The sequence below is a fragment of the Engystomops pustulosus genome, chromosome 7 (genome assembly GCF_040894005.1).
Source record: "Engystomops pustulosus chromosome 7, aEngPut4.maternal, whole genome shotgun sequence".
Taxonomy (NCBI): Eukaryota; Metazoa; Chordata; class Amphibia; order Anura; family Leptodactylidae; genus Engystomops; species Engystomops pustulosus.
This window is the reverse complement of record NC_092417.1, coordinates 135,786,270-135,800,216: the sequence shown is the minus strand read 5'-3', so window position 1 is coordinate 135,800,216 and position 13,947 is coordinate 135,786,270. Positions and strand designations below refer to the sequence as shown.

Below are 13,947 nucleotides of genomic sequence, written 5' to 3'. Positions count from 1 at the left end.
ACCGAAGTGGTAAATTGTGTGCATGTGCTGTCATCTTGGCAGGACCAGGTCGCTTGCCATCTTCTTCTCAGATGTGATGCCAGCTGCTGGGCTGCATTCAGTCTAAGGTCTTCTGACCCTGTTTATAAGAACCCTGGGCTAACAGATTGCAAGTGAGGAGACTGCTGGGCAGATGTATGAGTGTATAATGTACTGTCCTGAATAGTGGGTATGGGTGTACAATGTACTATATGTAAGTATATGGGTGTATAATATCCTGTATCAGTGTGTAGTGGTGTATAATGTACCGTATGCATGTATATGGGTGTATAATATACTATATGCATTAATATGGTCATTTAATGTTGCTTGGAGATATTTGGAGTTGCTTTTCTGCAGTGATCCGCATCATATAATACTTTGATGAGTCCTGTCTGTACTGTGGTGCTATCTGTGAAATCCTTATGACATGTGTTAGGAGAAGAGGGGCCCCATTGAGAAGAATGTTAGGGGGTCTAGCCTCTCCAAGCAACACCCCTGGGGGTTCATTAATATTTTTCTTGTATACATTTTTAAAGTCAATATTTTTTCTGCCAAATGTGGTAAAAAACACAAGCACTTCAGAAAAAGGCAGAAAAAAAAATTCTTTTTATGATGCACAGCTTAAACCCCCTACATTGTAGGGCCCACAACAATCTGATTTATTGTTTGCAGATGACATACAGCAAAAATACCACACTTGTACCAATTGTTCTGAGATGTGGAAAAACATATTCCAAAAATCTCTTTGGAATGTCTCATTTTATGTTTTGGAGTTTCTTCTACGTTACAATCTTTTTCAGAAAAAAGAAATCACTTCTAACATTTTGTATTCCAGAATACCATAAAACATTTCGTTTTTCTATGTGACCTCATATGTCATGAGACGTTTCTATGCATGCATTACATTGATGCGACAAATCTGTTCAGTTTCTCCAATTCCAGCCTGACTTTTGAGAAGGCACTTTTTTGGTATGCAGAAGTAGCAGAGTATGCCTCATCCTTGAAGTCAGAGCCTCGTCTCCTGTGTAAAGTGAAGTTACTTCCCAACAGGCAGGGGAGGGGCAAACAGGACAGAGCAGCTCTTGAATTTCCTGTCTGAAGTACACAGAAAATAAGAAGACTTGAGATGTTCATAGAGGAAGCTGTGAGAAGTGCAGTGAGTTGTCACAGGCAGCACAAGTCTTAGTTGTGGTGAGAATTCTCTCTTTGTATTACTGTGTTTTTTATACTACTATGATTGTGTTTTGTGCTTTTTTCGCAAACCTTGGGACGTTTCACCTTTGCCTCCTGCTCTTCCAGTCCTTTTCATGTTGCGGTTTCATGTTGTCATCCTCTCTGGGTGATAATGCCTTTGCTTACCCACAATTACATGTTATTTCCCTTTCGTTTTCTTCTTTTATTTAACCCTGTCGTTGTCCTTGGCTTTGATACTTTTAACTTCTTCTTGTAACTTATGTGTTCTTACATTTGTGTCTTTCTCAGTGGAAGGTACAACATATGATTTATTGTAGGGGGCTTGATATGTTTGTTAACCTCTTCATGGCCTGATAATTTTGGTATAGGTTTGCTTAATCATTATAGCTTTCTCCTATTCCATTGATTTTTCTTTTGCCGGTGTTTTATTGGTAGCTCTATCTCTACACTCTGTGTATTCCTAGATACTAGATGTAAAGCAAACACATTATCATGAAATTATATGTTTGTAGTTTGTCCTGTGGCAAAGTTAACCTTTGCATTGTTAGATTTTTTTAAATGCATTCTAGGCAAATTTATAAGTATTCGGGTCAGGGCTACACTTACTGTTTTCTCAAAAGCGCAAGTTAGAGCACAAAGTTTTATTGTTACTATCTATTCATATCACTCTTTTGGTGTGTGTGTTTTTTGTATTTATGACCCATAAAAACCTTTAGTCTGGAATAAGTTAGCACTAAGCCTAAGTGCACACACATTTTATCGACATCCTAATATAAAAGTGTGGTTACTCTCATGTGACAGAATATGTTTAACAGTAAATCTTCTCATTTCTAATTGACTCCTTAATTCTATTTTAGTAACTTATGTAAAGTTTCTGTAATTTTGCCACCAATAAGAACATTATACAGGACTCCAACTATATCCAATGTACTATGTATAATTCATTTTCAGATAGATCCCGTAAGATAAGATTGCTAACCAATATTTAGTACTACCTATTTTATCAAAAAAATATTTTGTATAGTAAAAGATACTAACTTGAGAAAATTAAACAGTTGTTCCCATTTCAGTCTATTGCAGATTATATGAGAGAAGTCCTATCTCTGTCTCTCTAGGGTGTAAACAACTAAAATGGCTGTTCTATGGCTTTTCCATAATTCCCATTGAGGTAAATAGGAGTTATGGAAGAATTAGAATCTGGAATTTTGACCACTGTATTTTTTCAGTATGTTACAACAGCACTATAGCCCATCTTTTGCAAAATTTCACTGTTAGATGGTCGTCTTACTTCCTAATGTTTTAATCTTTAACAAGTCATTATAATAAATGTTTTTGTCAGGTTTACAGCAGAATTTTCTGGGTGAAGTGATTTTGACTGACATTTAACCTACTTCCAAACTTGCTTTCAACATTCTTCCAACTTTCATCAGAACGTCAAAAATACAAAGAATATTGAAAGTATTACCTGAAATACAGTTAAAAAATAACATCAATTGAAACACTTGTTTTAATTATGTTTTAAAAAACATAAAATGTGTAGGTGACATAGTCCTTAAGGCGTACTGTCTGGAGGACTGAATTTTGTAATAAATGCAAAACTTAAGTTGTGACCTATAAGGCCAAGAACACACAGACCTGTTTTGCTGCAGAATGACTACATTCAGCATTCCATGGAAACTGACACCAGCATAAACCACCAGCTGATTTCTTTACAGTTAAGCAGGATAGCTCATGAAAAAATCTATACCTGCATCCACAGTAGTAGGTCACATGTTGCAACTTGTGGGTGGGATTTTTATCAATCATATCCACTACAGGTGTGTAACAACAGTGGTAGCAGCCATAGCAGCCGCTATGGGGCCCACAGTGTTAAGGGGCCCCATCATCTCCCCTGACACTAAAGAATGGAGGATGTGCTCATTGTACAGCATAATATTTATATAACATATATGTCTGTATATATGCTGTATATGTGTGTATCTGTGATGTGTATTTGCTGTGTGTGTGTATATACACGGTATGGTTTGTATATACTGCATTTGTGTTTATATGCTGTACGTCTGTATAGGGCACTGTATGTGTGTGTATATGTGATGTATCCATGCTCTATATGTGTGTGAGTGTATAAATGTGTGTATGAGTGAAGAACTGTTTATGTATATAGGAATACCAATGTGTGTGTATATGAGTGTAATATTTATATTTTTAAGCCAGAAGGGGGTCCCATTCAGAAGTCTGCTATGGGGTCCTGCACCTTCTAGTTACACCCCTGATCCACTATGCTGTGACTATCAATGATGTTAATATGGCAGCAGCTAATCTGCAGTGATTTTGCTCTTGGGTTACTAACCTAATTTTTGGGGTTATAGAAAGAAATCCCTATGAAAAGGTGTCATAACAGTATATCCATAAATTATTATCAAGTGGCAATTACAAGAGAATGATGCATTTTCTGTTTCTAAAATAATAACAGTAGTAAGCTCACTAGAAGTATCTTTTATGTGAGGGCTAGGGGCAAGGTAGAGGGAGGCTGCTCACCATGCAGTCATTATATTGGGGGTTAAACAAGCGGGTAGTGTAAATGGTTAGAGGTCATGCAATGGTTGGAAATGGGGCAAACAAAAATGGAACAAGCATTGACCATTTGTTCTGGGATGTTAGAATGGGAAAACATGAGTCAACAGGAGGATGTCTTGGATAAAGTATCATAGTGGAAATAGCTTACATCCTTAAAGAAGAGGATGAGACCCAACCCTGTCCTCCCCTGTAAATATATGGTACCTGTTCAGACTGCACAGCCTTAAACCATAACAGACATGACTTTTCACTCTGCAGTGACTATTGTAGCAGAGGAATGGTTAATTCGGGGAATGATCACAATGTAGGGAAGTACATATAAGTGCACTAAGAAGGAAAACAACACAGGAAACACCACAGGGTGATTCTTGTATTGTGAAACAGTTTTGCTAATGTCATTTGGTTAGTTTCATGTAATATTCTTATGTAATAGATTTTTTTTCATTAGCCCTTATCGTGTTATATTGCAAGTGCACAGGTTATTGAGATGTTGCCTCTACTTTTTGCTCACTGAATGTAAACAACTGTTTTGTTTTATTGCCCAAATCACAGAAAACATCATAGACACATCAACTGCCTTCTAAATAATTTCTATTATATTTCTCCGGTTTATCATATAGTTCTTAAAGGAAATCTACCACAAAGATAAAGGATTGTAAATGAAGCACATTTACATGTTGGTGTATGTCCTCTGGCAGGAAATACTCTTCTTTAAGCTTCTTGCCCTGGTTTTTACAAAATAAGGCTTTAAAATTATGCAAATTAGCCTGAGGTGCTCTGGGCTGTATTAACAACTATGGAGCTCCGAGCCCCTCAGGCTCATTTGCATACTTTTTAAACCTTTTTTTGTGAAAACAAGTGCATAAGAAGCTAAAAGAAGGGTGGATTCTGCCAGAGCGGACACACACCTGCATGAAAGTGTGTTAAGTTTACAATCCTTGATCCTGGTGGTAGATGCCCTTTAAAGAGGAACTTTTACTTCCTTCAAAAGACCCAACTTTTTGCATGTTGTAATAGAAATTGACCCTCTGATTCTGGAAAAGATTGAATTTTTTCCAACTGTTTTCGAGCAATCTTCATTATTTTTGGATGTCTACTGTCAGAAGGGCACAGTGTGACTCTCTTACTCATGCCAGGACAATCTTTTTTGGCCAATTAGCATAGTTTCAGAAGAAGTTTCAATAAAAAACATTCTTATTAGGCTCAAATAGAGGGTCCTGGGCTGGACAGACAGCTTAACTCCTCCCTTCTTACAGTACAGATCTGGAAATGACAACATTAATTGTTCAGAAATGGTGGAGACTAAAGAGAAAATTCCAACTACACCAGAAAGCTATTTAGTTTTCAGTGACACTTTCCGTATCAATTCCTCAAGAGTTTTGTAGATCTCTGCTTGCTGTCATCCTATAAAAAGCTTCTATGTTTATTTCCAAAGAATAGCAATCTGTCCATGGTCATGTGATGCTCAGCTCTTTATAACATACATCTCTGATACGGCACCTGTGTATGCACTTGAAGAAAACATACAAGCTTTCAATAGAATGACAGCAAGTAGAGATCTTGAAAACATTAGGATTGATACAGAAAGTGAATTGGAAAATTGTACAACTTTTCATTATACAAACAAATACAACAAGCCTTCAACCAGTGAAATATATAAAAGAGTTACAACTTGTGGAACTCATTGGAAAAAAGGAAAATGTGTCTGTGTCCTAAAGACCAAAACTTTACGACTCCATTCACATGTAGAGTTTACATTGCATTTTAAAATGCAATACAACAGCCGTGGAGGGGAGATTTGCCGAATTACACAAATGTTAATACAATGTAATTAGGCACATCTCCTGTCCATATTTTGCATTTCAAAACGCAATGTAAATGCCACATGTGAATACAATCTAATGGTTAAATAAGGAAGAAAGGCAGGGGAAAAGAAGCACACAAGAGCATACTTCTGTAATAAACTATATTACAAAGTTTGCACATTGATTTATGCAATTATGTGTAGTTACACTTTAAGAGTTATTCAAACATCAGCGATATTTTTTTGTGTGCTAAAGTTGAAATAATTTTTTTCATGGACCATGGCTCTTTAAAACGTGAAAACAGCAGCATGTTCAATATTTGTCTTTTATTCGGACGAAACATGCCAAAGTCTAAAAGTCAGTGAAAAACACAAACATCGGTCTTCCAATTGCTATTCTCTTTCACTGATGTGTTATTTTCCGTGTGGTCGTGGGGTTGGCATCAAACATATGGATTGCAAATCATGCAAATCATGGACACAGAGAGAGAGAGTGGGGTAGATTTATTAATGTGGTGGTCTTAAGACCAGTGCAGAGTAGAAATAGACAGTTCTATTCTGTGCCAGATTTATCAGTATCTGATACTTATTGATTAATCTGGTCTAGTATAAGACTGATGAGTCTTACTTTGCACGTCCTTTTAGTTGGTCTAGTTAGCTGCACCACAATATTGAATTTCTGGGCACACTGGGTATTTCTGGCTAACACATTCCCTTTTTTCATTGCAGTTGGAAACAGCCTAAAATTTGTCTAAAACCTTCAGTAAATGTGGCACATGGCATTTCAGGTGCAAATTACTACAGTTTTCTGGCATAGACAGATTGACAAATCTCCTCCAGTGCGTAGAAAATAGACTGTGTCATGGAGATGATAAATGTGCATGTGGTGAGAGCAAAAAGACATGGGTAGGTTGAGTCAAACATGGAGACAAAAGGTTAATGGAAAGGTGGAAGTGGACAGCCTGAGGTATCCATTGGTGACAGATTATTTACATGACCCTACAAGCCCTTAGAAGCCCTTACAATGTGTTTCTGTCATTTTATTGGACAAGACAGCACTGTATGCTGAAGCAGATAAGGTGGCAAAACATTTTCTGTAAACTGTAACCTTAACAAGTCCTACAAATCTTCTCAGCTCTGACTCTACAGCCTCATGGCACCTCCACAGTGACTCTTGGTGTTTTATCAGTCTTAAACTTTTTCTTGAAAATGGGTCTCTTGAAAATTTTAATGCTTCTAATAAAAGTGCTGTCTGTCACATGCATGTGTATATTGACAAGCTACTCTTGCCGTTGTTGGTATGATATATATATATATATATATATATATATATATATATATATATTTGTGAGAGTATCTTAGTATCTTCAATTGATTCTATGCAGTGATTACTTGACCTGATACGGGTTGATTTTGGGATTTGGAGAAATTTGATGGTGTGTGCTTCAAAACACATGTCACCTAGTTGCATAAAAGAATCTCTGTTGTAGTTTTGGAATAGATTTCTTTGTAGGCTGGAGCATGCACTTTATGGTATCCATAATACAAGACTGTTACAGGAATCCAGAAACCATTTAAGGACTTGTAGAGGCTGTTGATGAAAGCTTATCTCCTGCCATGAAGTAACTAAATTGTAACTTTAAGCATTATGGAGTTGGGCAAGTGGACTATTGGGGAAAGGACAAGACCATTTTTCAATGTACCGTAGAGTTTTCAACTGTATCATCTGGCTTAAAAACTGTTAATATTGATTTTATAAAAAGAGACTACAGCATAATGATAAAATTGTATTTTGCCATTTGAACAGGTAACCTCAAAAATCCTGGTGTTCCTTAAGTTTTATGTCTTTTCTTCTCCCTCATCTCTTCATGGTTTCCCTACATTTTGTTATCTTCCATTTCTTTCCCCTCACATTTACCAACTCTTTCTAGCTATAAATCTATCAACATTGTCATCTATTACATTAATATTTATACCTTATACAAAAAGATTTGTGCACAAAACAAATATGGAGTGACTCGTTCTCTATCTTACAAGAGTTTGTATGTTCTCTTCGTGTTTACGCGGTTTACCTCCCACACTCCAAAAAAACCCCCATACTCGTAGGTTGTTTAGATGGGGAGACCCATGGGGACAGGGGCTGATTTGACATGCTTTGCGCAGTGCTGCGTAATCTCTGTGCGCTATATAAATAAAGAATTATTATTATTATTATTATATTTATGTTTCTATTTGTTTATTATCCTCTTGATAATATTCAACTATTTTTCTTTTTGTCAGAAAGGAGACTGAAACAAAAGCCAAGTGTTACACACTTAACTGCGCTCTTTAATTCTGGAAATCTTACTCAGCTAACATCAACATTGGACATGTTAATCTCTTGAAAGCCTTAGAGAAAATGAGTAATGTGTGTTTGGAGTTCTTGGGACTCCTTCGAAAGGACAAAAGTTAGACATCAAAGGAGATCACGATGAAACTATTATTTGCTGGATTGCTTTGATTCTTGTAACTATTGGATTACCAGTCAGTATATTTCTACAATCAACATATTTATTGTCTTATATTTAGCACAAGAACTACAGGATTTTTATTCCTCAAATGTGGACTATTATCAACTTGAAGTGAGACATGTGCAAGAAGCTAATGGTTGTGTGGTAAAAGAAATACATAGAAAATGTCTCATTATAGCCAGTACAGTCTAGTACCAACTCAGTGTTCTCAGATTTCCACAATGACATTGGATAAAGTTTCCCCAGGGAAAATAACAGTCAGACTGCAAATAGGCCTATGTCGCGAGGCCTATCATCTCCACCCAAGCGAGGCCAATTTTGTCACACTGAAGAGGCTTGCCATGGATCTTGTGGAAAAGAAGGTAGGTGTTTGTTTTCATTATTTTCCTGTAAATTCGACATTGTTTAAGTGAGTTTACCCACAATTGAACACTTAATGAGAATAAGTGCTAAATCGAGGCACAGTATATTACATCTCTTCAAAGCCTGCTCTTCTCAATTTTTTTTGATGACATCCTTTGACCGTATCCATAGATACTAAAGGTTACTTACAATAAGGGAGAAATACTGAGTACATTTTAGACTTTTTTATGACTTGATAAGTGGACATGGTTTAAGTTGCGATGCAGAGCAAAAAATAGCCATCAAATATACACATATAGTTTCAGGCGTAACCTAACGCTACAAGTAGGAGGTGCAAAGCTAGACTACACAAGCTCTCTGTAGCGGTGCCTAATGTGTTTACAATATAAATAAAGGAATTATTATTATTAAGCAGAATTGGTACATAAAAGCAGTATGCTGAAAGTAGTGAAAATCTGTCTATTTGGCTTAGGAATTGGCTTTGTGATGAAATACAGGTTGTCATTAATGGTACTTTTTCTGATTGGGTTTACAGTTATCATGCAGTATCAGTCAGAGGCCACTATTGGTCAGAGGTCAATATTGGGCCCCCTTCTTTTCAATATTTTTATTAATGACTGTTACATGGTAGAATTTTGATATTTGCACATGGTACTGAGCTCTGTAACAAAATTAATACAGATAAGAATAGTATATGACAGAGGGATTTGTGGAAGCTGGAAGCTTAGGCAGAGAAATTCCTCATAAAGTTTAATGTAGATAAATGTAAGGTAGTGAGGAAACAAAAAGTACAATATGTTTTTGTACTTTGTACAGTGACTTACTAGTTAAACTGCAGAAGAATAAGACATGGGGTATTGGTGGATGGTAAATTTAAGTGACCAGAGACAGGCAGCTGCTGCTAAGGTAAATAAAGTGATGGGATTTACCACGGGAGGCAGAGATGATCAGGATACAGGCAGTCCCAGGTTACATACAAGATAGGGTCTGTAGGTTTGTTCTTAAGTTGAATTTGAATGTAAGTCGGAACTGTATATTTTATTATTGTAATCCCAGCCAGAACTTTTTTTGGTCTCTGTGTCAATTGGATTTTAAAAATGTTGGATTGTCATAAGAATCAAGATTAACAATAAAGCTTCATTACAGACACCTGTGATAACTGTTACAGCTGATCATTGTAGCCTAGGACTAAAGTACAATAAATTACCAATTTCCAGAGGTCCGTTTGTAACTAGGGGTCGTATGTAAGTCGAGTGTTCTTAAGTAGGGGACCGCCTGTATAGACAATGGGAGTTATTTATCATACACTGGTACATAGTGATGCTGCCCTTGCCCCTCCTGTGCACCGGATGTAAGTTTTGTGCACCTGATGTGTGCTCACAAAATAATCTATTCCAGGCCATGCCGGGCATAGAATTGCGCTTTAATCAGGCCTGTACAGGCAAAAGCCGTAACTAGTGTGCAAGGAAAACCCACTTAGCTTACAAAAAAAGATGTCTAATGGGGGACCTCATTCCAATGTGCATATGTCTGAATAGACACTACAGGGATCTTTCTAATGGCCTTTTTATACATATGTCTGTTGCAAAGACAAAGGAGCATCCTACATTGTGCACCACCCCCCTATCAAGTGTGCGGTCACTACTGTTTTACGCACCTTTAACATAGGACCTGGACACATTTCTGTTGGACTTTACATAATAAATTTTGCACACGGTCCTACTGAGCACCAAAATGCTCTCTAATTTGTGTTGAATGATGCCTAGTGCAGCTGCGCCACAAAACGGTTGTGTGCGACAATTAGTTGTGCAGATACTTCTCAAAAACCTGTGCAAGCAGTTTCCACTGGAAAGAACATTTATGGTGCAAAGCTCTTAGTAAATATGCCCCACTTTGTTTAAAATAAACTATCATAGAAGGCATCATGTAATAAGTTAAATAAACATGAAGATACATAAAACACATTTAGAATTCTAAATGCAATCAGGTTGTTATTTGTGCCACATTTTTGAAAGACACATTAAGACACTTTGTGGACACTATTTTAAATCCTGAATGACATAAGGGGTGTGACCTTACCAAAATCAGACGAGACAACCTTTAACTTCCCCAGATTTATGATTTAACACCACTGTTTACATTTGAGTAATATTGCCACAATATTGCTATTATTCAGCAGTGTACTGCTTAGGCTAGGTGCACATTACTTTATTATTCCTATATTGTAAGATACCCTTACAAAGAAGGGCTGCCTACAAAGGGAGATGTTATCGGGTTTGGCTCCTCCCCGCTGAAAGCAGAGGAGAAGTGAACATTGGCAGCAGCTTGTGATTGGCTGCTGCCAATGTTCAAGGTGTCTCCCAGGTGACAGAACTGTCCTTGCATGGACAGTTACATTACGGGGTAAACACTCGGGGTTTATGGTCAGCCGAGGCTGGTGATTGATGCCATAGCATTGGATACACACCTCATAGGCTTTTATGGCTTCTGTTAAGCATATACGTCACTTTAATAGTAGGAAGCAAGATTGATAAGCACTGCCTTTTGCTTTTTTTCATCCAGTGTTTCCTGCTGGATGCAACATATACTGTGCAGACAGAGGTAATAAGTATGCCTTTGTCTGCCAGTATAGTCTATGGATACGTTCAATGTATAGGCATGCAAAATTTCCTGCCGTATACCCTAAACATATTAAAAAATTGGGACTTGAACATAGTCTTAAAGAAAGTCTGTGATGGTTTCATTCTGCACACATAATTATGAAACTAATGGCTGTTAAATACTGTTCAATTAAAGTAGGGTATATACATGATTCATCCGTTTTTCACTTTATGGATGGGCACATGCGCAGGGCTTTAAGAAGCCAGCAGCGTGAATATACCTTGTGGACAAGCTCGACGAGGATGCGGAAGGAGGTGGGACAGCATAGGCTAATGGGGCATGGAGTAGCCATTAGTTAGATAAATTTTAGACCACATTAGGAAGTATGAATGGAATGGGGAAAGACAGTTTACGGCTTATGATATTAGGAGGAACCTACCATTAGATCTACCTTGATTTAGATATCTTTTAAAATCCCTATACTTGTGTCTCTTGTTGCTTGTTTGCACAACACTTCCACACTGCCATGACTTTTTGAAGGATTATTATTCTATTACCATATATTACCATGACCTCTATTTTGTTTCCTGATATTGTAATGACCACGGATGGGAAAGTCCTAGCTTTTAGGATTATGAAATATCTGCATTTGAACAGTATGGTGGTTCTTCACTTCAGAAAAGGCTTCCAGGACTTCGCATTAACAATATAGACTTCTTCTCTGACAGAAATGCCTAAGTGAACTGCAAAAAATGAAGTATAAAATGTTTAGGTTTAACCCTCAGCTTTTCCCTATTTGTGCCAGCAAACACAGCAGTGTAGGTTGGAAAGAATGGTCATACAAGGATGGAGAATGAGAACTTGCTGTTCAGAGAGGGATGATCAGAGACAGAGCGTAGGATGAGTCAGAGAGCTGGATACAGTGGGCACAGCACACAGAGGCTGTAGGAGGGAATGATGCAAGTGCTTGCCTCTTATTTTCCCTCTTATAGTCATTGCTATGTTCTGAATGCACCCCCTACTTCAGTTGGAAAGCGATGTAGTGGCAGATGTTGCATACCCCTAAAGTACTAGATGTCTGTGAATTATCTCTATCATTAAGTCCTCCTTCTGTACATTCTTATGGTTTGTGGTAGAGTGGCTCTATCTGAATACTATACAATTTGCCATAAGTGAACCCTTTTTTATTTCCTGCATCTAAAAACTAATATAATATTGAGATGTACCTTGTTGAGTTGAGTAGTGGGTTATAAACAGTCATGGAAGAATCGTGTATTTTTGATTCACAATATAATCCTCTTACTATATTTTTATTGTGCTATCAATGAAAATTATGTCTTTAATGGGATGTATGGGATCAGATGTTCCAAAGAAGAACAGAGAGTGAAACAATTCAAACACATCATAGCATAAAAATCCAAAGGATAAACAAAGATGCCAGGCAGAAAAAACAAAACAATGGTAGTAGAGTATACTACATATATAGGCCTCTAAACAGTTAAAGGGGTTTCCCGATACTATTAAAAAATCTCAAGCTGCCCTATTGGAAGGGTGACTGTACAAATAAATAAACCGTTCCTTAACTTTTTAGACGCTCCCATACCGCCATCCCTTGGTGCCATGCTCCTGTATGTTTACAGGGCAACTTGACACCGACAACTTCCACCCATCTGGCAAGCCCAGCCGTCCCCTTTCCTAGCACTGTATCAGGTGCTGGTACAAGGAACAAGCAGAAGTTATCAAAGATGAGGTGCTGTGCCCATTTAAACAAACAGGAGCACATCACCGAGGGGAATAAAAGGACAACAATGTGAGTGTGAATAGGTGCTGAAAATGATGATGAAGGGTATTCGTGTGACAATTATAGAACAAATGATGAAAAAAAAAATATTGCTGTGAAGATTATATTAACAACCATTGAAAAATAGTAGTGGGAAAAAAAAATAATGAATATAAAATAATTGATGCAAAGTCGTATCTGTGGTTTGACCCTTCCAAGGTCAAAATTACTTATGTGTCAGTTAGTGTAAGATTTGTTGTTAGTGCAACATTTAATTTGTGAACTGTGACTTTTTAAATAAAGTTTGCAGAAAAATCACTCCAGTCCGCTCCTGGCGTTTGAAATAGTGTTAACATTTTGTGTAACTTTTCTCAACTTTTAAAATGTTGCAAAACCACTGCTGCATCACCTCATATCCAGATATATCAATGTATATTTCCTCATCTATGTGTATCCAGTTGTAAATAGTCTATTATGCAGCTTGTGAATCTGGACTACTTTGGAAAGGTATTGATAGAATAGAATAGAAAAAGAAACAGTGTTTTTTCGTATGACTTTTATTCTAGTGTACACTCAATTGTATGAGTTTTGGACGCACAGCTCTATATGTAAAACCACAGAGAACATTGCTTAGGTTTCCTGCAGTTTGGTTTAAGTTCACAGAATTTAAAAATATCCTCTTACTAGTCACTGAAAATGGGCTGAAAATACAGTTTGACTGTTGCTTGTGTATATGTATGCTTAATCCATATTTATTCAACTAAAGAATAGCAAACACAGAAAACAATGCATATTGTAACACAGTATTCAAAGTAGAGCATACTAAATCACAGAATGTAAGGGTATCCATAAATTCTGCCTAGGCAATAAAAGGCCATTGTAAAAAGTGTTCAATTGTTGGAAAAAAGGCAATAAAAATGGTGGAGAAAGATATTGCCCATATTGTGGCACAAATGTATAAGAATGAATGAGTGTTTGTTTTTTGAAACAAAGCAGCCATGATTTTTAAAGGAATTCTTCCATCAAAATCAAACATAATAAACCAGGCCCACTGACTCATAGATCCAGGCACTGTGACTGTGGTTATCTTCTTATAT

At 37.0% G+C, this 13,947-nt stretch overlaps 1 protein-coding gene across 1 annotated transcript in view; it reads left to right on the top strand.

Moving 5' to 3' along the window:
- The first annotated feature begins 1,053 nt into the window (after nt 1-1,053).
- The window catches only part of LOC140070874 (serine/threonine-protein kinase D1-like), a 66,350-nt gene continuing 53,456 nt past the window's right edge, over nt 1,054-13,947 (top strand). The window contains exons 1-2 of the mRNA XM_072117898.1: nt 1,054-1,212; nt 7,877-8,468. Of these exons, the coding sequence (XP_071973999.1) occupies nt 8,271-8,468 (198 nt within the window). The 5' untranslated portion in view covers nt 1,054-1,212; nt 7,877-8,270. The remainder of the gene's footprint in view (nt 1,213-7,876; nt 8,469-13,947) is intronic.